The sequence below is a fragment of the Alosa pseudoharengus genome, unplaced genomic scaffold, assembly GCF_046254945.1.
Source record: "Alosa pseudoharengus isolate Yale_2024_CS ecotype anadromous, Long Island Sound unplaced genomic scaffold, YU_APseudo_1.1 YU_APseudo_1.1_scf_13, whole genome shotgun sequence".
In the NCBI taxonomy this organism is placed as follows: domain Eukaryota; kingdom Metazoa; phylum Chordata; class Actinopteri; order Clupeiformes; family Clupeidae; genus Alosa; species Alosa pseudoharengus.
In genome coordinates this window covers 11,433,820-11,455,111 of record NW_027468598.1, presented here as the reverse complement: position 1 = coordinate 11,455,111, position 21,292 = coordinate 11,433,820, and the positions used below count along the sequence as shown (strand labels likewise).

Below are 21,292 nucleotides of genomic sequence, written 5' to 3'. Positions count from 1 at the left end.
AGCAACCTTTTGTCTGGGTTGCAAGGTGGGCTTGTGAAATAGGAGGGCTGAGGTTTTTCTAGTTGCCTTTTCAAGGCCTCATTCAGAAAGATGCATCTTCCTCTTCTGCATGCAAACTTGCAAAAGCGGGGGTAGGGTATTTATAGAACATGACACAGACAACTCCAGTGTGATTCTGATTGCTTCTGCTGTATTTAATTGGTCTTGGATAATTGTTACAGATCAACAGCTTCACCTCATATACAACTACAGATACAGTTTTTACAGTTCATAGTCAAATACATATTTTTTTATAGATTTATTTACAAAACACTTTTATGTACATTTTTTAAATGTCAGTGCAATGTCATTTGTATTCTTCAAAAAAACACTTTATAAAATAAAATTCATTAAATTAATAGCAAAGCTCTGCCAACCCATCAAACTTAATCTATTAAAAAAATCAAGACAAAAAATAAAACAGGACAAAGACATACATTTCAGTAGTAGATTGCACTACCAGTCAACTGATCAGACTTCTGCCAGAAAGCTGTTAATAAATTATCCCTGTTTTTAAAATGATGCATGTGTGCTCTTGAGTGTAAATGAAGGTAAAAATCTGTCTGCGCAGTGTGTTTGTAAATTTAGGAGCAACTAAACGGTAAGTGTCCTGTCTAGCTAGGTCTAGTGACATCATAATAACCTTTCTTCGTGGCCAGGCCTGAGAATGAATGTGTGGAAACCCCTTTCCTATGAAAGCTGTGGACAGGCCGAGGGACTTCCTAGGTGCTCCCTTTGAATAGTGTGCTGATTTGAAATACTGGACAACCATTTCTCGCTCTCCGATCAGTTGGACATGGATACAAAAAAAAAATGTGCCATAACATGACCATCAATAAGTTACAGTACTGCGGTTATGGTTCATTTCAAACATTGTATTTTGAGACAGGGCTGTAAGCTTATTTTTTTCCATGACAGGCTTAGCACTTTCATCTGACTTTGAAACCCCTACAAGTAGGCCTACAGCAGCAAAAACACTTCAATCAGTGTGTGTGTGTGTGTGTTTGCGTGTGGGTGCGTGTATGTGTCTGTGTGTGTGTGTGTGTGTGCGTGCGTGTGTGTGTGCGTGCGTGCGTGTGTGTGTGTGTGTGTCAGGGGAGGGGGGGGGGGGCACATTGATCTCTACAAGCTCAGTAAGGCTTAATGCCCTCCCCTCAGAGGAGATTCATAGAATCATACAACCATCAATATACAGAAAGCAAAACAACAACAATAACAACCACCAAACATTCACTGTTCGTTGTTCAACATCTCTCTTCACAGTGGTGATGCAGATTTAAGAGTTTCAAATTAAATGCTACCGCCAATATTCACGCTTCGGCACAGGTCTCCATCAACCGCGGTCTACAAAAAGAAACTCTGAGGTTTCCTAGAACATCTACCAAATGTCCAGTGAGACCCAGTCTCTTCCCATCTCTGGGCAAGCCATTCCCATCTCTCCAGGCAACTTGTATCAAACTTTGGTTTGACAATACAAAAACCTCTTCCATATCTAGCAACAGCAGGTTTGAGTGCATTTGGCTACAGATCTTAGTCAGTGGCATCAAAGAGACTTCCGCGAAGAAGGGAGGGGAAAACGGTTCAAGCGTTGACATTCTATTAAGCGGAGAAGAGATGACCAAGCTATACATAGTAGTGAAATGGCAGAGCAGACTGATATGTGTTTACTTCGGTCCTTGCAGCGAAAAAAAAAAAAACAAACAAACAAAAAAAAGTCCTTGCTAACAAACAAAAAACTGTGCTTAAAAAAGTACATAAATAAAAATAGATTACTCTAATAATCAATATTCCAAAATAAACAAAAACAGCAATAAATTAAACATAACATTATGTTGTTTCATTGAGATGTATTCCATGTGGCACCTATCCTTATGCTGTACTAGATTCAAACTGAAGTTATCGAGCCAAATAACCACAAATCAATTCTCCTCAGGAGTTAATATGGTTCATCTGAGCACAAAATGAGGAATTGGCAGTTAAAGAGTCTGAAAACTATGACTGTAATTCATCTTCATTCATCATGATTTGGGGAGCTTAATGGTCCCATGGGCCCCAGGAGAAAAAGAAAGAGTCTTCAGAAATGTGACTGATTTTCTACGGTGGGTATGACACGCTGATCATTTTTCTTATTACAATTTGCTTCATAAAGAAATAATGAAAAGAAAACTGAGGTAGTGAGGTATGACATCTGATAAAAAGCAAACCTTTGGAAAATGTTTTGGTTTGGCCAATGACTGAATGAGATACTCTTCTTCTGTTAGTTTTACAGATATTCAAATACTGATTGTGTGCTTGTCATGGCGGGCCGTGGCAGCCTACAGCACAGACAGCAGGCTTCTTCTAAAGAGACACGTCAGTTCAGGCCTGTAAGTGTGTCATGCTTCCTTCCCCACAACCATACATATAGATGCGTGTACATCTATGTGTATGGTGTCACACACATTCTTTTGGAGGGGGAGTGGGCTATATGGTGAGTAGTACAATGAGCTCATGTTGGTCCATTTCGTGCTAAAAATGGGGTGCTTTTGTTCACTTGGCAACAATAAAAAATAATATTGTTCTTTCATTTCCTCCCTCATTCATTCAGTCAGTCAGACACACTGCAAAGCCGCACACCTAAGTAAGCTGTAAGGTACCTCTATCCAACATGGTGGTCAGCAATGAAGAAAAAACTCAGCTTGTGATTCTTTAAAAGAAGGAGACCCTTTGTGCTTGACACTCGGACACCTTGCCAGTGGCCCCTCTCCTCGCCAGCCTTGCACCTCGCCTGTGCGTGCGTCTCACACGTAAAGTGCTTCTGTGGAAGAACGTGACATCACTGAATGACGCAGTACTTCTTGTAGTCCGACTCAAAGTCCTCGTCCATGCTTGTGGTGTCGGCCATCTTTTTGCCATCAGTCTTTGGCAGAAACTGCGAGTAGTCCACTCCCTGCTGCTCGTAGAAGAGGATGTAGGCAGAGTCTGTGTCAATCTCCCCAGAGTGCACCTCCTACAGGTCAAACCATAGAACTGTAAGTCTCAAAGCTAAAAAAACTAAACATGTCAGTGATCAAAGAGTTGAACGCTCTTTTTTTATTTATTAATGTTGTGTTTAATTTGTGCTTTAACATATGCTGGGCTCATACCTTGCAGCTGCTGTCGTTGTAACAGTACCATTTCTCATTGGGGTTTTTGGCATAAGTCACATAGTGGCCCCCTCCCATGATACCTGAATGGCACTAAAATAAACAAATGACACGTATTCTTATGGTTTTGAATATATAATGAACTTATGAAAGTAGCAAATAATCAGCACCACCTCAACTGTGAAAAAAATGTATACAGAGAGAGAGAGAGAGAGAGCAACTAAGGCTATTTAATGGCCAGAGCATTGTGTTATAGAAACTTAAATATGTTTCTTAAAATATTTTCTAATAAGATATTCTAAAACATTCAAAGGTGGGACCTTACTAAAAACATCAGCTATAGAATTTTGATGATAAAATTGTTGTCTTTTGGTTGAGAGAGAGAGAGAGAGAGAGAGAGAGAGTTGGGAGGGATGGGTGAGAGTTTAACCCCCAAGTGTGTGTAACACTTACTGAGATTGCGTACAAATTGTATACAGGCTGCAGGCAGATTTGGTCTCTTTGGTGAAGAGCGGTCTCCACTTCTGCGTTGGTCTCTGCGTGGCCGTTGGTGTTGCCGTGGCCGCCGTCCGTCCCCAGCCCGTTCATCACGACCCCGTCGTTCTCGCTTCCGGAAGCCTCCTCCGACCAGGAGTCCAGCGTCCCTTCCTCCTGGCCCGCCGTCGTCACGGCGTCCGGCCCCAGGGGCACGAAGGCCTCCACCTCCGTCACGGAGCTGGCATCCGGCTCGGGCCCGCTCTCCTTGACGCTGCCGCTGGTGGCGCTGCCCGCGCTCCTGCTGGTCACGTTCAGGCTGCTGCTGTCCAGGTTCTCCTTGCTGGTGGAGAGCCGGTGGCGGCTGCCCAGCTGGGGCAAGCGCAGGCGGCCCTGCTTACGCCCGCCGCCACTGCCGCCGGTCTTGGGGCTCCCCGCAGGACTGGAGCCCTTCAGCGGGCTGCCCGACCGACGAGCCAGCGCTGGGGACGCTACGGGAACAAGAACAGGAGCTCATGATGACGAGAACTACTCTAAGGGAGCTTTCTCACTGCCTGTGTAACTCCAACTGCCAACTTTTACTTCCCTCATAACTAAATACTTAACATGAGAACAAAGTCCCGCGTTAATGCTTGGGGCATGCAACACATTTGTTAGATCTTGGGAAGAAATATTGACGAGGAAAGAAGTGGGATTGTGAAAATACACTGGAGCATTCATGCAATCGAAGGGCGTGTTGATGAAATCAGGAGCTTTTTTTTTTTTTGCACATTTTCCACATCAAGCAGTCATAAGCATAGGTGGAAAAACTCCAGCTTTGAAAAGTAAGCTCTAATTTAAATCTGCTGGTTTTAGTGAATGGTTGGAACAAATGCGTGGTAGGACTTCTACTCTCTGAAGCTCGAGTTTTCCCACCTCTGGCAGTCATAAGGTCATGGAGATCTGATGGAGTGGAGTGTGTGAGACAGACCTTTGGGTGTGCTGGACAGGCTGCTGACGGTGCTGGAGGAGACTGAGGAGATGTTGCAGATGGTACCACTGGCTGCCGAGGAGGGCGCGTCGCCTCCAGCCCCCGCCACCACCCTCAGGGCCTCCTCCCGCAGGCTCCTCTCCAGGTCGCGCGGGGCCAGGAAGGCGCTGGGGTCGAAGCCCTCCCTGGGGAACTTCACGATCTTCTGGGACTTGATCCAGCGACCGTTAACGAACTGGAACCGTTTCAAATGTACTATCTGCAAATCAAGAACAATAAAAATAATTCATAAAGATATTTTACAGTACAAGGACATTAACCATTGATTCTGTATTCATAATTCTTAGTAGAACAAAAGAGTTCAGTCAGCAATATGCGCCAATGAAAATTAGCACCAAGATATGAACCCTGAAGGCAGCATCTGGGTAGCTTCACAATCAGGGAAAACTCTTTGTTTCACAAAGGGAAAAAAATATCAGTAAAAGGTAAATATTAGTATACAATATTTGTAGCATTTATACATTTTCATTTTTAAGTGTTTATTATGTCAAGTGATTAGCCTGATTGTGAAAAAACTGCCCATCTATCAAATTAAATAGTGTGCTCCAAAATACACTGCTAAATGAGTACTGACTGTTACAACATGCAACCAGTACAAGTATCTATCTGACTGCATGTCCAAACAGTTTCAACATAGAGTCTGACCAGGACTGGGGGCAGCCTCCAGAGGTCCAGCTTCTTGGTGGCCAGCCGGTGGGTCTTGCACTTGGAGCAGTAGTAGAGCTCGTCCTCGCCCAGCTCCTCCTCGCTGGTGAAGGCCCGCAGGCAGCTGTCCAGGCTGATGGGCTCGGCCTGGGCCCTCCGACTCTGCTCCACGCTGGAGTGCTCCTCCACTATCTACTCCAGGGATGGGGAGAGAGAGAGAGGGAGAGGGAGAGAGAGAGAGAGAGAGAGAGAGAGAGAGAGAGAGAGAGAGAGAGCAGAGGGAGGAAGAGAGATAAGGAGAGGGGGAAAGAGAGGGAAAGTAGGAGGGAGAGAGAGAAGAGAGAGAGAGATAGTGGATGAGCTGCTGTTGTGTACAGTCCATCTGTCAGAGAATTATTGAGCTGAAACATCCAGGCCCACGTAAGGCACTATATCCAACACCCTCCCTGCTTGCTCTTATCCATTTCCTCTTCTGGAACATGGGGAAGGAGGTTGGCCTACAAATGATTCTCAATATGCCTGACTAAACAATTTCAATTCACTACAGCAGGCATGGCTGGCACCGACTGTTTTATCGTGTAAGACCAGAGCTAAGTATCCTATTTCCTTTAGTAAGCCTGTATGAAATTTCATAGGGAAAAAATACTGCACATTAAGTCTTTTTTATTTACTCTGTACATGGTTTCTGCCAGTTTCAACAAGTTAAATTTAAGGCATTTTAAGACCTTTGAAATGTATGACATATTCCTGCCTATACTGGCAAAAACTGAATGATGAAGAGTCCCAGAATTACTAGTGAACTGAATGAATTTATACTGCAATAAATTGTATCCAGGCTGCAAAGTAATAAACCTGTACAATTATCAAACCCATAAAGAAAAGTGTATAAAAAAACTGTACGAATAGCAATACACGAGTGTTAACATAATTAAGACCAACTTAAAAAGTCTTGTTAAGACCTAATATGCATATTGCTACATTCTGTCACTTTTTAAGACCCTGCAGAAACCATGTAAACAATTTTGTGATTTTGATCACTCTACTTTCTGCAGCTATGAAAGTCAACTGGCCGTGAAGTGAATAAACCATGATGGCATAGACTGATTACTGTGCAATAATAATGAATATTAAAGAAACCGATTGTATGCAGCAGAGGTATTCTTGAAAGGTGGCTGTGTTAGCAAAAGCCAAAGGAGAGCCCAGGCAGGGCAAATCACTGATCGCTCATTTGATGTGACATCATTTCCCAGTGATGGGTGGAGAAATCGATGCACGACTGTGTCACTCGAGGCCAAGGTGACTGGGGGCAGTTAGAGGGGCGGCAGTGCCAGTGCTTGACAGCAGTGTGGAAAGACTCCATGCTGACCTTTGCCGAAGCTTTTGATAACGACAGAAGAAATTAGCTCAAGACCTTGACCTTCAGCTTATCAGTGTTTCCTCTAAGGTGTATTTTTCTGAGAACTTATGTTCATACGTAGAAAACCGCAAACACAGACACACACACACGAATGCAAATGCACTCACGTACACACAAGCACTTGTAAAACCTCCCGACACACACACACACACACACACACACACAAACATATAGGCCAATGCGCATACACAGACACAAATACTCAACCATCTATTCTCTCTCTTTCACACACTCTCTCTCTCACACACACACACACAGGAGGTGTGATTTGTGAGGTGCATTTGCAGCATGCCCTGCAGTACAGCAAGGTGGTGTTGCTCTCTCACCCTCTCCTGGGAGGTCTGGTAGCGGAGGTGCAAGGCGGTGGGGTCCCAGTCCACGGCGATGTAGGCGTTCCCCAGGGAGGCCCTGTCCTCGCAGCAGTCCACCATGCAGCCTCGGCAGAACCTGAGACACACACACACACACACACACACACACACACACACACACACACACACACACACACACACACACAAAGAGACAGCTTTCATTAGTCATATCCTACCCTGCATTAGGGCAGCTTGCCAATGCGGGCAATGAACCGCATATTGCAGAGCACAGCACAGTGTGATGGATGCCCTTACCTGTACCAGGGGCACCAGGCACAGGAGTTGCCATCCTTCTGCACCACGCGCAGGGTGAAGGGGTACTGGTAGCCCATGCTGTCATCACTGAGAAAATGACAGAGCAATCGTTCATCCTCTTATTAGTGCACTTGAAATGTCAAAGTCTTTAATGCAGCGTTGGACACATGACACGCACCATCGCTCCACAAGACTGATGCACTCAACTGCATATGACTATATCAATGACATGACCATGACACCGTCACGGTCATTACAAATGACAGGGCTTGCTCTTCATCTAATATTACTAAAGGTAGTAGATCAAACACTGAAACATGACTTGGACTACGTTTACATGAAGCAGGGTATTTTCCTAAACGAATATCTGGCCATCTACGTTTGCAAATAAAAATGTGTTTACACGAACCCGTGTACATACATGCTGTCATGAGCACGCCAAACCACAGTGGCAGTCTAACGATAAGCTCAAGCTCACATTAACCAATCAGAACCCTGAAAAGTCGCACGTGAGAACATGTAAATGTAAACATTGGTCGCACATTTGGTGTACTTCTGTCGCATACTGTGACGTTTACCACAGTTTAGAACCAAACGCATAAACGGAGTTTTCCAAAAAAAACACTTTGGCCGGAGTTTTTTTGGATAACCGTTTTACAGGGCGAATTCTCCGTTTGCGTCTAAATGAAAGGCTCAAACGTAGGGAAATGTCTTCGTTTATAAAAATACACATGCTCGTGTAAACGGGGTCTTGGTCATTTCTGATGAATCTTATTTAAATGTGATGAACCTCTAGCAGCATATTGTATTATGGTCCATATAATAAGGGTCCAGTTCTTGGTCCTATGAGTAGAGTTGCGATGGTGGTAGTGGTGGGGAGTTGTGGGATCTTACCAGTCCTGTGCGTGGTTGCTGGCCTCCTGTGGGGGCAGTGGGCTGGCCAGCCGGGAGACCTGGATCCACACGGCGTCGTACAGGTCCTTCTTGCTGGTGTGCACCGTGCAGGGCACGATCAGCGGCATGCCGAACAGACTGGGCCGGTTCTTCTGAGAAGACAGGAAGTACAACTCCGTCCGCATCTGGAGGGGGAGGACACACACACATATACACAAATACTGCTGAGTCACACTTCAGTGCGCTGCTGCTGAGTCACGTTTCAGGTGGGCTGCCACCATTCATTTTCCTTTTGGCCCTGGCCAGAGACTGCTGAGTTGGAGGCAAGACTGGAGTTATGGTTATGGTATTTAGCAGACACTTTTGTCCAAAGCGACATACAAATAACAACAATACAATAGTTACATTTAACAGTAAACAATTAAAAAGTGGTAAGACTACATTAATATCAATTCAATCAATAGCCTAATGAAAATAAATACATACTATAAGTTGTAGGACTATATCTCATTTTAGCTTTCCTTCAGATCACAGAATGGATATACTCTATGGAAAGCAGATTATTCAGTTGACCCCAGGGACCAGCAGGAGGTACTTCCACCTCAAGTCCACCTCAAAGTATGTACACAGTGTCTAAGGGTATAAAACCTGCTACTTTTGAACATGTTTTATCATTAGAGGTTTTGAGAGAACAACGAACAAATATTTTCAAGTTAAATTGTCCTTTAGCAAAGAATATATGAATCTATACATACCAAAAGTACACATATTAAATCAGATTCCACTTCAGTTATATGGCTATCTATATGACGTCATCCCTCTGTCTACGTGTATTCCTTTTAGCTCTGTTCCTAATCCTAAGCTTACTGTACATTATATCCCCCCATAGCTAACACCTTGGCTACAGCGAAAACCCTTTATAACCTTTACCCCTCTCAAAGTATTTCCCACAATGCCTTGCTTGAGGCTCACCATCTTCCTGTGCATAGCGATGATGTAACCGATGAAGGGGCTGTCCTGGACTGGCACGGCGTGTCCATTGGGAATTCCATTGGCAAGGGGTTTCTCCGGGGAGCATGGTACCACCGCCGTGCTTGGTATTCCGTTGGGGATCAGGCTGGGTTTCCCAATGTGACCGTTGGCTGCTGTCCCATTGGCCGTGGGTGTGCTTTCTGCAAAGAGGTACCCATGGACACAGATCACACACACACACACACACACACACACACACACACACACACACACACACACACACACACACACACACACATTGCAGACACACATATTACACACACATACACTTTAGTGACTGGGCTATTGAAAGGGAAGACAACTATAAGATATCAATGGACAGAGACACATCACTACGACTGCTCTCACCTGATTGTGTTGGGGAGGTGACAGAGGTAGGTGATCCTGGTACCGGGATCTCAAATGCACAGAGGAAGCCGTTCACAGACAAGCGCACCTTCTGATTGTCCTGTGGAAAGTTCTGCACCAAAAACACAAACAAGCATAAAATGGTTATACATAAAAATGTCTACACCAATCCAAAGAAAGACTTCAGCAGTTTTATTTGGCTGTACTACATTCACTACTCAGCACTTTTAAAAGGTCTTGGTTAGTCCAAGCTCTGTGCTAGCATACTGATATGCTCTAATCATATCCCTGCACCATACGCATACACAAAGACAGGAGTACCAGTCTACACCTCTAGAGGGAGCTCTGCCTACCCTGATGTTGGAGTTGTGGACCTCGGCCAGCAGGATCTGTTCTGGCTTGAGTCCGCACAGCTCGCTCAGCTGCTTCTTCAGGCCCGTGTACTTCTCGTCCATGTTGAGACGCAGCCCGTATCGCACGGGCGTCGAGCCGTCCAGCTTGATCGCTGTGCAGCAGCAGCAGAAATAAAAACGAGAACACCACGGTGAGTTTGTGTTCACGTCCAACACGTGAAAGGGAAGTGGACTCCGTGTTCCCCTTTTTAAGGATCTATTTACATCCTATTTTTATACACATCACGAGAAATTATTGTTTTTGTGTATTGTTATTTCTTGTCATAAAACAACAATACATGAGGCATGTTCATGCTTTGACAGTACACATCACCTTCAATAAAATACGTGGCTAATCTAGCCATTGTGTTTCACGAACATTCATCTCATTGATTGCTCAAAATGTCATTATCAGATTATCAATGTCCATTTCCCAAAAAACACTATACAGGAGAGTTCATACAGTTTTTAGTGATGTGCAAGTATCAGCATGTTGACCGATGCTCCTCACCTGTGATCTCTAAGTGCATGGAGCTGTCCATAGGCAAAGGTAGGGACAGGAAGTTGAAGGGATCGAATCGGGCGCTGATGTGGCCGCACGTCTTACACTTGACCTGGGACTTGAGCTGACCATGGAACAAGTCCACCACGATGGAGCGGTTCCTCCTCAGATGGTTATCCCACGCCTGTGTGAGCATGACAGCGTCAGAACATCCCTGCGGAGCATCAATCCTGCTCCGGCTAAACCAAGCGGCTTCACCTTATTGTCTCTCAGGAGGATGGGGATTTCACTGCCTGATGGATGGCATCTCGCTGCCTCGTTTCCCCCTTCATTTCATTACCAGTAGGACATCAATATCTTTCTAAGTAGCCTGGCACAGATTTTCCCTGAGCCCCAGCAATCATGCTATTAACCCCACTCTCTGTGCTTACATGATTTGCACCAAAAGCCTGACATGGCCAAATGCATTGTGGGTACACTACCAGGGCTTAAAGAAATCAGTTAGAGTTATTAGAAAATGTTCAAAGTCATAGATCATTATCGATTTTCTAATCTTTTTCACGGTATATTTTTGGGCTTTTTGCCTTTACTCAGATAGGACAGGACAACCCCCCCCCCCCCCCAATTTTTAATTCTGAAACAGGTCGGGCCACGCTTGAGTTCCAGACACAGTGCCTGAGAACTTTAAACCCTGCACTGCTGATCTCTGCGATGGCAAGATGCATTGTGGGATACTACACCACTGACCTCTGTGGCCACTTCGCAGTCGGGCCGCATGTCGCTGTCCTTGAGCTCCACGTAGGGCTTCTCGTGGACGCGGTTCAGGTCCTCGTGGAGGCCGTCCAGCAGGAAGGCCAGCAGCTCTTGGGAGTCCTGCTGTTGAAAGCCGTTGAATCGTGGAGCGTACTTCGCTATCGTCCACTAGATAAACAAAGGGCGAGAGGGGGAAAAGACAAATGTTTGGTGATTAAATACACTAATCCTAGAAAGAGAGAGAGAGAGAGAGAGAGAGAGAGAGAGAGAGAGAGAGAGAGAGAGAGAGAGAGAGAGATACAGAAAGGCTTTGACATTTAAAAACAGAATCAGACTTTCATTTATCAAGTGTAACCTTTCCATATCAGTGATGCAGGATGACCAATTAGATCTTACCCAAATCTTCAACTACGCAAACTGTCACCAAAGCTCCATATCACATTTTTTTTTAAAAGCTGGAAGATTGTTTATTAGCTTGTAAAAAGCATGATCCACTGCAATGCTCATTTTATTTTACCAAACCTAAATAGGCAAACAACATTCACATACAATTCATCTATCGTAGACCTACAAGACTTAAAAACAGCTAAAATAGCTTTCCTGTCAAAAATGAGCCAATATGGATACCTTTGAATAGCGTGTGGATAGATAGATAGAGATAGAGATAGAGAGAGAGATAGAGGTGTTAAGAGTTTAACTTCTTTACCCTGAGCTTTAGGGGCGCCACATTCTTCTGCGTTCCACTCCACAGCTCCTGCACCAAATCCCCGTAGCACTTGGCCATGTGACCGCGCATTCCAATGGGATTGGTCCTGTGCAGACAGAGCACAGCACAGCGGTCACACTCAGATCTGCTGAGCACACCACTCTGCTCTTTCATATGGGAATAGGCCACTTCTCTCCTCTTTTTGTCTATTCAACTCTTATCCATAATCACTTCCCATTAATCAAATGACAAGTCAATGACAAAACAAAATATTTTGTAAGAGGAAGCACTAATGTACAGTATTGTGCAAAGGTTTTGGGCATTGAGGTATTTTAGGCCGTTTTTTCTGCAATAATGCATCTATATATATTTTTAGATGTTTAGACATTATTTTGTATGCACTCTGTATGTTACTGATGGATGCATGGAGCTCTTCAGGTCATTTTGATGCATGCTCACTAAACAGAACTACTTCAGACATACCTAAATCTGAGGTCACAGGGACACTGTGCAGCACTCATTTCAACACCTGACCTTCTACTTATAGTTTTAGTTATAGTTATAGTTTTTTTTACATATATGTAATAGAATGCACACAGCTTATATCAGGGGGCTGGTGAAAGCTGGACTGATGCTTGACCTCTGACCTGTTGAGCTCGTAGAGGTGCCTCCCTGAGATGAAGTAGTCCGTGAGGGGCTTGGTGTTGCTCACACACTGGATGCTGGAGTTCATGAAGCATGTGTTGCCCAGGTTACTCAGGCCCGTGGCACCCTTCTCTGTGGGGACTGAAAGAAGCGAGACGAAGAGCAAGATGAGCAGGAGGAAAAAGAGGAAGTGGAAGATGAGGATGAGGCTCTTCACTAAAGGCTTGTCTAACGGGCAGCTGCGAAAGGAGGAAAGAAAATGCTGCCTATACGCATATGACCACCAGTGCTTACCTATAACACACACACACACACACACACCTTGTGGAAATTACACAATCCACACATTGAAGATCAATTTGTTGATTTATGGCATCAATATGTTAGCAGTACGTGCTGCCACTGTTCAGGGAGTCTGAGAGTCGCTGAACTTTCACAGATCACAGATTACACACATTGGCGTCAGCGTGTTGTGTGTGCCAACACTGCCGTGATTTCACAATTTTTACAACCTGGGGGTGTTACTGAACTACGGGGCATTCAAGGTCACATCTGCTTTCTAATTGCTGAACTCCTAAAAACACTACTCACTCAGAACAAGCTGACCCAGCTGAATGACCCATTATCTAATAGTTATTAATTCTACAAATTGTGCTAGAGGAACAGTTAGGCATTAGCATACCTTCTGCTTTTATCAGGTCAGTTTTACATGGTGCAGGAAAAGGACAAGCATTTTAGAGGTTAGCCTTTTGGTCAAATGATCAAGAGAGCAGAGATTTGCTGTTACAATGATAGGCCTACTTCCTGCAGTGTTGAAATATCACAGGGGCATTACCTTTGTGACGGTCGATTTTACTGCTGTTGGCAATGAACGACATTTCCTCAGGCCAGCTCATATCTTTGTTTCGAACTGGAAGGAAAGAGATTATATTTCTTTTAACAGTTCATTCCTCAGCACTCCCATTATACTTCCCCTTAACAAAAAACATAATCATTCATTCTTGTTTTATGCTAGATTTGACGTATTATCTCCTGAGCTCCACAAGCCTCCGTTTGCTGGAGATAAAACGTTAATTAATCCACATGACGGCGATAAAAGGAGTGATGGGCAAACCTTCAATTACTAAGTGCTGCTCGTCTGGAATCTTCAGACTCTCTAGTGTGTGATCCTCGTCGTCCAAGAGGGTGAGGTAATTCTGTTTTGCACACATGAAAAATGCATTCGGCCGTTAAGTCTCCCCTCATCAGAGTCAGACTTTCATGCCGGGTGGAATTTCATTTGGGCTTTATGACCCCCAATGCCCCCAATTTACACAGTGACAGATCTGTCTCTTATCAAACCGTCCTTTAAGGGCTTGTGAAGAACCGACATAAGGGTACCTAATAAGCCATAGGGCTTTGCGCTTTTAAGTTTTGTCATTTTAATTAAAATGCCTTGGATTCAATTCCACAAGTTATACATATGAAAAACATATATTATAATCGAATGCCATACATATGCTAATTTTTGTCAAAATCAATCAGTATATCAATCAATAATGGAAACCAGGTCAATCAGTTAGTTCTACACTCTGTGAGTGTCCAGTCAGTTGCTCTGTCCAGGCTGCAGAAGGACCGCACCTCGCTGTTGTACAGCCAGAGTCGCATGTCCTCGTCCTTGATGCGCAGCCGCTGAGACAGGTACTCGTGGATGTCCTTGATGGTGCCCATCCGGCTGAAGCAGCCTGTGTAGGCCAGCACCCGCTTCAGGGGGGCATTAGGGGACGGCACGTTACCTGCAGGGAGGAACCCAGGGTGGGGAGGGAGGGAGGGAGGGAGGGCAGCAGGAAGAGCCAAACATTTGTCATGTTCCTTTAGGAAAGAAGTCGATGGAACAGACTGCACGTAGAGGAGTTTTTCTACGCATGCTGAGACAAAGGGCTTGCCAATGGATTGGGATGAACAAACCCACTGAAAATCACTTATAGACTAAAACTATATATAATCTAGGACAGTATTTAAAAAATATATATTTTTCACATTTGAATCACAAAAAAGCACAGCAGAAAAATCAGGATATTGTTTGCATTTTTCCAAAGCTGAGGATTAGTTGTAAGGTAGCAGCAAGAAAGGGCAAAAGGTAAGAATGAATCAACTCGGTGGGGAGGATGATTGGAACACAAATGATCAATATTAGTCACCGGAAGAACACCAGCTGGCTATGCTTGATTGGGCCACAGACACAAATGAGAGCGAAGGAGAAGAGTCACCCCACACTGCTGTTGTGCCTCTACTCTGCTCTGCTCTACTCTGAGCTCTGAGAGGTAAGGACCACCCTGAGCTGGCATCCTTTCAGTGCACCTCTATCAATTCTGATGACAGTGTAGCAAACAGAGAGGAGAGGAGGGAGGGAGGGAGAGAACAGAGATTAACAGGGGAAAAAGAAAGAGAGGGGAAAGAGTGAGCGGAAGAGAGAGAGAGAGAACAGATAAACAGGGGAAAAAGAGAGAAAGAAAGAGTGAACAGAAGAGAGACAAAGAGAGATGTGGAAGAAACAGGGGGAAAAGAGAGGAAGAGATAGCACAGGGAACTGAGCGCCCTTCCTACAATGTCTCACGGCCACCAGGCATCCAGATAGCTCCTAAAATCAGATCAATTCTGGACCTCTAATGCTGTCTACCCACATACACAGCATACACAGTGGGCCCAGAACAGCACTATTCAATTTAGCTGGAGCGACCCAGATCTCTCTCTCTCTTTCCCTCTCTCTCTCTCTCTGCCCCCCCCCCCTTCGTTCTCTCTTGTTTACCACACTGCATGTGACCTGAAAGCTCAGATGTCAACTTTAAAGTGACGGTTGCAGAGATGACAGCGGCTGGATGTCGGTCAGGCACTCGTGTGGACAGCAATGGACGGCCGGGATCACATTTACGGTTGTGCATTTTTAATCAACCCATTTGGTGGCGTGGGGGTTGGGCGGGTTAGGTGGGGGCACTGGTCAGAGCTCCAGGGCGACTTGCTCAGCAGGTCCAGTCAGGAGCAGTTTTAGATGATTAGGAGCACTGGGGTTTTTCAGCGAAGGAGAGGAGCAGGAGGAAGACGAGGTGGAGGAGGACGAAGATGAGGAGGTGGGCAGGGCCTCCTTCTTGCTGCAGGCTTACGTTACCTCGGGGTATGTGTTCGGGGAACATGCGCAGGCTGGTCATACCCATGTTCACCCAGATGTTGGACTGGGGGGTGCGCGTGGCCGGCTGCTGCCGCAGGAAGAGCAGGTAACGGGGGAAGAGCTCCAGCTCCGGATGGCCCGTCTTGGAGTGCTGGATGACCTGTGGGGGAGATGCAGGAGTGAGCACCATGGCAGAGTCAAGCACATGCTCTGCTTTTGGTTTGTCGTCAGTCTCTGAATAAGCTTCAAAATGTTCAGGTGCGATTTTTACTGCTGCGACTATGACTCAGCCTCTGATCCAAGGTGACTGGATTTCTCAAAAGGATAACACACAGCAACTTTCATATCAGGACATGAATGTAAACAGATACTGTCCATCAGTATCAGAGATCATTAACACTTCATAATTACAAGCACATAATGATGCCTCATGAAAAAAAAAAGGCTCAAGATCAAGACTCACGACAGCTATGCATCAGCGCTGCTGTTTTGAGTGAAAGACTGTGATTGTTTGCTAACAGTTAGTATGTAATCTCTAGCTAGTATGCATGCATGAGAGTGTATGAAGACCTTTATACAAAACCAATCTGATTCTATAAACAACCCAGTCTAATCAGGCCAAAGCCAAAAGCGGTCTGAAAGGTTAATATAAGGCCTACCTGCAGGAGCATAACACATCACTAAACCACAGGGCTAAATGTAGCTCACTAAAGCTCCAATTAGTTCTAACCATTAGGGCAATTGCACACAACTGATGGCCTACTAAGCTTGCCAACACCACTGATCTTCATGTTATTGTGCTTTGGTAATGTATTTGACCAAATGGGTTCTTTAATTAAACATTTAATGACCATGTGTGTATATGTGTATATGTGTGTGCGTGTTTGTGTGTCGACGTACCGGTCGTGGCAGGCTGAGGTTGGCACCGTACCAGTGGTATAGCGCTCTCCACACAGGCTCTGGAACGGTCTCAAAGTCCCGGCCCACGGTCAGCGGCGGGGACCTTTTGAGCCGCCCACCCTCCACGGTGAGTGTTGGAGCCTGTTGGGAGGGAGACGAGGGCAGGGAGAGGTGGACAGAGGACAGACAGACAGAGGAGGACAGAAATAGTGAGAGAAAGAGAGAAAGAGAGAAAGAGACAGCCTTCAATTCATTTATTTTCAATTCAATGCAATTTTATTTAGAAAGCTCCAAACAACTCATCCAGAGGTGCCTGTGCGCGCTGTGTTGGAGAAAGCGAGGGAGGAGGTAGAGAGCAGAGAGTGAGAGGAGGGGGGACACTTTGGCCTTCTCAGATGTCCGAGATAAGGCCTCATCTAATGCACCGGCCGCTCTGGCTCTTTGGAGATAACTGACAAGAGCAACACACCGACTGGGAGGGGCAGAGGAAGAGAGAAGGAGAGAGGGAGGGAAAGAGAGAGAGGGAAGGAGGGAGGGAGAGAGAGGTAGATAGAGGGGGGGGGGTGGTGTGGTATAAGTTTGGAAGTGTCTGGTGCAAATCAGAGTTGGCCCTGAGACTGCATGACATCTCCCTGACAGGACCAAAATAACCCAGCGCTGTTGTGCTGTTCCACTGGGTCAAAGCTGCCGCTGAGCCTGACTCTTGACTCTGCATAAGACGTGAGCTCCTCATTCAGAGTCAGACGAGCTTTACTGCGTGTCTGCCTGTAGCTGCGCTATTCTTCTTGTGAACACCTCATCCTATAAGCAGTCTTGCGTATCTTTAAAGGGGCTTAAAAAGTTCTCACACAACAGCTATGGCACCAATTGTGACAGCCCTCGAAGTAAAAGTGCTACTCTGCTGATGTGCTTTGTGATGGCAATTATGCTGACGCACACGCACACACCTTCATGGGCTCGGTGAGGACTAGCGGCTGGTTGTCGATGGCCCCGGGTCTCTGTGAGGTGAGGTTTGTGGGCAGGTGTCCGTTGGCACTGGAGAAGCACTGGTTGTTGTTGTCCGAGGCGTTGTGCTGACGCGCGAAGCACAGCTCCGTGGCCGAGGAGCTCATGTGCGGGATGAGACCTGAGAAGGAAGTGACATCAGACAGCCGTGATGACCATGGCAGCTCATAGATGAGGGAACGTACAACTATTTCACACACTCAAAATAGTGATGACACCAGTCATTTTCTGTAAAAAGCTGTAGAAACCAGGTGAAAGAAGAGACTTATGACTAAGCCCTGACGACTTAATACTGCCTTTCAGCTTGTCGTGGTAAATAAGGGAAATAAAGACAGACTCAGACACATGAATATCCCAAAATACTTCCAGACACTTCTTATCCCCCCAAATTCCACAATTTTTTGCACTGCACAAAACCCCTGCAGTGAAATCCTGTGGGGGAACGTATCTCTGGGGCATGTATGGTTTGAATCTGGACAAAGCATGTCTGCTAATGGCATCCACTCAAACACAAAGCTGAGGTCTTTAATGGAGACACACAACCCTCTAGGCCTCTAACCCTCCACCGCCCACTCACTAGTGTTGGGGCTCTCGGCGGCCTCGGACGCGCTGGAGATGTTGTCGGACGACTTGTCCTCCGAGGAGCTGGACGAGCGGGTGACCCCGCCGCCGTTGCTGTAGCCCACCCGCGAGGTGGCCGTGGAGGCGGGCTCCGCGCTGGCGCACGACTGGGGGCTCCTCCTGCCCGCGCCCACGATGGACGGCTGCTCCACCACAATGGCCCTGTTGTCCTGAGAGAGAACAAAAAAAAAACATGAAATGAAAGGAGCTTCCCACATATTCACTGAAGACCACCACAGAAATGCATTCCCATGATGATTAACGTCATAGTAACTGAAGCCATGTTCAAACCTTAAATACGAGAGAGTGAGTGAGAGAGAGAAACAATATCTCCTCCATGCTAGTTTAAAATTCAGCATCTGAATGGATGTTTAGTCCCTAAATATGATGAAACACAGAGAGTGAGAGAGTGAGAGTGAGAGTGAGAGTGAGAGTGAGAGTGAGAGTGAGAGTGAGAGAGAGAGAGAGAGAGAGAGGGTGGGGGCACAATTTCTCCATCATACTATATCACCGCCTACACTCCTCTCTCTTGCCCTTACTGACTCACATATTTGACGTAGTCTTTCCACTGCTGCCACCACTGCATGGAGATGAGGAACCAGTTCTGTCCCGCCTGCAGCCCGTGCCTGCTCTCCCTCTCCAGCCAGCCCCTGGACAGAGCACATCACACACCCACGTCAGCCCGGCACGCTCACCAGCACAATCACATTACATGGCTACCAGGCTGCCCGGTCAGCCTACTTGGACGTCAGGAGGACTCTTGTTCATTTCAGGGACAAAGGGATTTAGGCCGAATGACCACTATGGCTTCTGAGAACAAATGATTCCATTGCATGAACGTTCACAGACGTAAAACTGACATACTGGTATTTTGCATAGCAGCTAGAACATCTGCAGTGTTTTCACATTGTGTTACTGGTCAGATTTTCATGTCAGAGGTTTGGACTAGACAACGACAGTGACGGGGCTGTTGAGAGTTGAACCCTCGATGGGTTGATGAATGGAAAAGATCGGAGATGTAGAGATTGAGAGGGAGCGTGAGAGGACAGCGTACCTGATGATCTGGCCCTCCTCCTCAGGAGCGGCTGGTCTCAGACCCAGCACTATGTGACACACCTGTGGGTTTCATGACAAGGACAGGAATGTGAAGATCAAGATCAAACGTGTGCAAAATCACTTATTATCTGACAATAACATGTCACGCTACAGGTGATGAAAGAAAATGCGAAAGGATTACCATTTTATTATGACTTACAACTGGTACTATTTATTATTTATATAAACTGTGCATTCATCTGTAAACAGCCTTGTGTGAAGGATATCAGACCTGAAACAGCAGGTTGAGGAACTCATTGGCAAGGGCGCTTTTCACACTCCAGATCTGGTAGTCCTCCAGGGTCAAGTGGCCCATCTGCAAGAGCACAGCAATGGAGAACGTCAGTGAAAAGACGAACTACAAGAGTTGGTGGCACAACCGACTTCACACTGAGGATTAATCAAGTAAAAGAGTACAATTTCTAGAACATAGAAATGATAAAAGTATGAATCGATGATGTTTTTTTGACGGCAATCACCTTGGTGGTGTCGTGCATCTTCAGAATCCCCTCGACTATGTCCGACACGTTGGCGAGCAGTTCCTGGGAAGATGAGAAGGAGGGGAGCAGATGAAACCACAACCAGTCAATAAAAACTAAATGAGCCCGCCGTACTGACAGTTAAGTTGTTCTAGGCAGGCTTCATAAAAGAAGATTATTTCCTCATCATCGTGTACACAATCCACTTCAACCCCCAGGGGGAACATCAATTTCGCACACTGCCTTCTGAAGCCAAGCTCGACAGAGAGAAAGAGAGAGCGAGAGAGAGAGCGTGAGAGAGAGAGAGAGAGAGAGAGAGAGTGGGATAGAAAGAGCGAGAGAGTGGGTGAGTGTTAGTTTCTGTTGGAAACAGAGAGGCAGAGAGACTGCAGATTTACTTCCACAAGTAATTAAAATCCTAAAAAGCTCAAAAAAGTGCCATTTGAGAGGTCTTGCCAAGTACTTCAGAGGAATAATAATAAAAAAAAACCTACTTTGAAGATAATGGCATGAGTGTCTGAAATGTTGTGCATAGCTTATGCAACACAGGAATTGGTTTTAGGTTGTTGCTTTAGAAAAAAATAAAAATAAATAAATAAATAGATAAAATAAAAGAACTGCGTAGTTCAGACAGCTGCACTGCTGACTAATAAATGACTTGGATCCAGGAACACTGTGCTGCTGTGTGAGAGTAATGAGATTTGTCCAGGAGGGCTGCATAGCCGCCACCTCCGCCCTGCCCCCCCCCCCCCCCCCCCACTGCACCCTGCTCGTGCTCCTCCGCCCATGTGCCACTTACAGGCAGGGTGTCCGTGCGGTTGTCCTTCCACACCTCCAGTAGGGCCACCACCATCTCGTGGACCTCTTGTCTGGACAGGACACCATCGCGGTCCACATCAAACACCTTGAAACAGACTGGGGTTTGCAAGAGAAGTAGAGAAAGAAGGAGAGAGAGAGAGAGAGAGAGAGACCAAGAGAGAGAAAAAGACATTATTCAAAATAGCAAAAGATGAGTGAAATAGAGTCTTATATGTTTACTTGACTTGACTTACTCATTCCACTTATTGATTTAAAAGATTGTTGGATTGAGGGAAGTGTTTTTAAGTTATCACTGTGTTTGCCTTTAGATTGTCTTTGCCATAGATCAATTTCTTCTGATTCTGTTTACTTCCTATCAGTATTTTGTTTTTAAGTGGTATGTGGCTTCGTATACCTTCTACCTGCAGCCTCTCTTGACTAGGGCTCACTCATAAAGGAGACTTCTGTCTCAATGTGATTACCCTGGTTAAACAAAGCGTTAATAATAATAATAAAGTAAAATAAATAAAAAAACTTGTCAAGTAATTGTCAATGAGAAGATATGGCCAACTGTCTGAAATAAACTAACTATTAACTAAATTAGCTAACTTTCTATTCCAG

At 45.5% G+C, this 21,292-nt stretch overlaps 1 protein-coding gene across 2 annotated transcripts in view; it reads right to left on the bottom strand.

Annotated features, from left to right (window-relative positions):
- Window positions 1-173: 173 nt before the first annotated feature.
- usp32 (ubiquitin specific peptidase 32) overlaps window positions 174-21,292 on the bottom strand; it is a 48,667-nt gene continuing 27,548 nt past the window's right edge. Inside the window, exons 8-34 of one of the 2 annotated variants that reach the window (XM_076282126.1) lie at window positions 20,673-20,788; window positions 19,874-19,936; window positions 19,627-19,710; window positions 19,354-19,415; window positions 18,847-18,949; window positions 18,256-18,469; window positions 17,621-17,799; window positions 16,674-16,814; window positions 15,774-15,933; window positions 14,249-14,403; window positions 13,743-13,824; window positions 13,464-13,538; window positions 12,631-12,769; window positions 11,984-12,089; window positions 11,272-11,445; window positions 10,534-10,708; window positions 9,984-10,135; window positions 9,631-9,742; window positions 9,223-9,422; window positions 8,251-8,435; window positions 7,357-7,443; window positions 7,057-7,177; window positions 5,314-5,505; window positions 4,609-4,867; window positions 3,618-4,129; window positions 3,165-3,257; window positions 174-3,028 (exon numbers count right to left, since the gene is read on the bottom strand). In XM_076282126.1, the coding sequence (XP_076138241.1) occupies window positions 2,855-3,028; window positions 3,165-3,257; window positions 3,618-4,129; window positions 4,609-4,867; window positions 5,314-5,505; window positions 7,057-7,177; window positions 7,357-7,443; window positions 8,251-8,435; window positions 9,223-9,422; window positions 9,631-9,742; window positions 9,984-10,135; window positions 10,534-10,708; window positions 11,272-11,445; window positions 11,984-12,089; window positions 12,631-12,769; window positions 13,464-13,538; window positions 13,743-13,824; window positions 14,249-14,403; window positions 15,774-15,933; window positions 16,674-16,814; window positions 17,621-17,799; window positions 18,256-18,469; window positions 18,847-18,949; window positions 19,354-19,415; window positions 19,627-19,710; window positions 19,874-19,936; window positions 20,673-20,788 (4,115 nt within the window). In that variant the 3' untranslated portion in view covers window positions 174-2,854. The remainder of the gene's footprint in view (window positions 3,029-3,164; window positions 3,258-3,617; window positions 4,130-4,608; window positions 4,868-5,313; window positions 5,506-7,056; window positions 7,178-7,356; window positions 7,444-8,250; window positions 8,436-9,222; window positions 9,423-9,630; window positions 9,743-9,983; window positions 10,136-10,533; window positions 10,709-11,271; window positions 11,446-11,983; window positions 12,090-12,630; window positions 12,770-13,463; window positions 13,539-13,742; window positions 13,825-14,248; window positions 14,404-15,773; window positions 15,934-16,673; window positions 16,815-17,620; window positions 17,800-18,255; window positions 18,470-18,846; window positions 18,950-19,353; window positions 19,416-19,626; window positions 19,711-19,873; window positions 19,937-20,672; window positions 20,789-21,292) is intronic. The other variant, XM_076282128.1, reaches the window with a different exon arrangement.